The sequence below is a fragment of the Mus pahari genome, chromosome 1 (genome assembly GCF_900095145.1).
Source record: "Mus pahari chromosome 1, PAHARI_EIJ_v1.1, whole genome shotgun sequence".
Lineage (NCBI taxonomy): Eukaryota > Metazoa > Chordata > Mammalia > Rodentia > Muridae > Mus > Mus pahari.
Window position 1 is genome coordinate 120,266,860 of NC_034590.1, and position 1,130 is coordinate 120,267,989.

Here is a 1,130-nt window from a genome sequence, read left to right on the forward strand (position 1 = left end):
CTTGATGTTTCAGGACCCAAGGTGGACATTGATGTACCAGATGTGAATATTGAAGGTCCAGATGCAAAGCTGAAGGGTCCTAAGTTCAAGATGCCAGAGGTGAACATCAAGGCTCCTAAGATCTCCATGCCAGATTTGAATCTTAATCTTAAAGGCCCCAATGTGAAAGGAGATGTGGATGTTTCCATTCCAAATATAGAGGGTGATTTGAAAGGCCCTTCTCTTGACATAAAGGCCCCCAAATTAGATGTAAATCCTCCAGATATTGATATTCATGGTCCTGAAGGCAAATTAAAGGGTCCCAAACTGAAAATGCCTGACATGCATGTAAGCATGCCCAAGATCTCCATGCCAGAAATTGACTTGAATTTAAAGGGCTCAAAGGTCAAGGGAGATGTTGATATCTCTGGACCGAAACTGGAGGGTGACATTAAAACTCCCAAAATGGATTTGAAGGGCCCAGAAGTGGACATTTCTGCTCCTAAAGTCAATATTGATGGGAAAGCAAAGAAATCTCGTTTTAAGCTTCCTAAATTTAATTTTTCTGGGTCCAAAGTTCAAACACCTGAAGTGGATGTCAAACTTAAAAAGCCAGATGTTGATATAACAGCTCCAAAAGTTGATATTAATGCTCCAGAAGTTGAAGTCCAAGGTAAAGTGAAAGGATCCAAGTTTAAAATGCCTTTCCTGAGCATTTCATCTCCCAAAGTCTCCATGCCCGATGTGGAGCTAAACTTGAAAGGTCCTAAAGTTAAAGGAGACTTAGATGCAACAGGCCCAAATTTAGAAGGAGACTTCAAAGGTCCCAAAGTGGACATTAAAGCACCAGATGTTCAACTTAATGCACCAGATGTGGATGTTCATGGTCCAGAATGGAATCTGAAAATGCCTAAAATGAAAATGCCCAAGTTCAGTGTGTCTGGCATAAAAGCAGAAGGGCCTGATGTGGCTGTGGATTTACCAAAAGGAGACATCAATATAGAAGGTCCCAGTATGAATATTGAGGGCCCAGAACTCAATGTGGAATGTCCAGAGGGAAGCTTAAAAGGCCCCAAATTTAAGATGCCTGAGATGAACATCAAGGCCCCCAAGATCTCCATGCCTGACATTGACTTAAACCTGAAAGGCCC

The 1,130-nt window shown here is 41.9% G+C and overlaps 1 protein-coding gene across 6 annotated transcripts in view; it reads left to right on the top strand.

Annotated features, from left to right (window-relative positions):
• Ahnak (AHNAK nucleoprotein) overlaps positions 1–1,130 on the top strand; it is an 89,753-nt gene that overhangs the window by 20,620 nt on the left and 68,003 nt on the right. For 2 of the 6 annotated variants that reach the window (XM_029532271.1, XM_029532283.1), the window contains exon 6: positions 22–1,126. The exons of 1 other annotated variant lie outside the window; for it this stretch is intronic. In XM_029532271.1, the coding sequence (XP_029388131.1) occupies positions 22–1,126 (1,105 nt within the window). Of the gene's footprint in view, positions 1–13; positions 1,127–1,130 lie in introns of all 6 variants that reach the window. 3 more of the 6 variants (XM_029532276.1, XM_029532280.1, XM_029532285.1) reach the window with 3 other exon arrangements.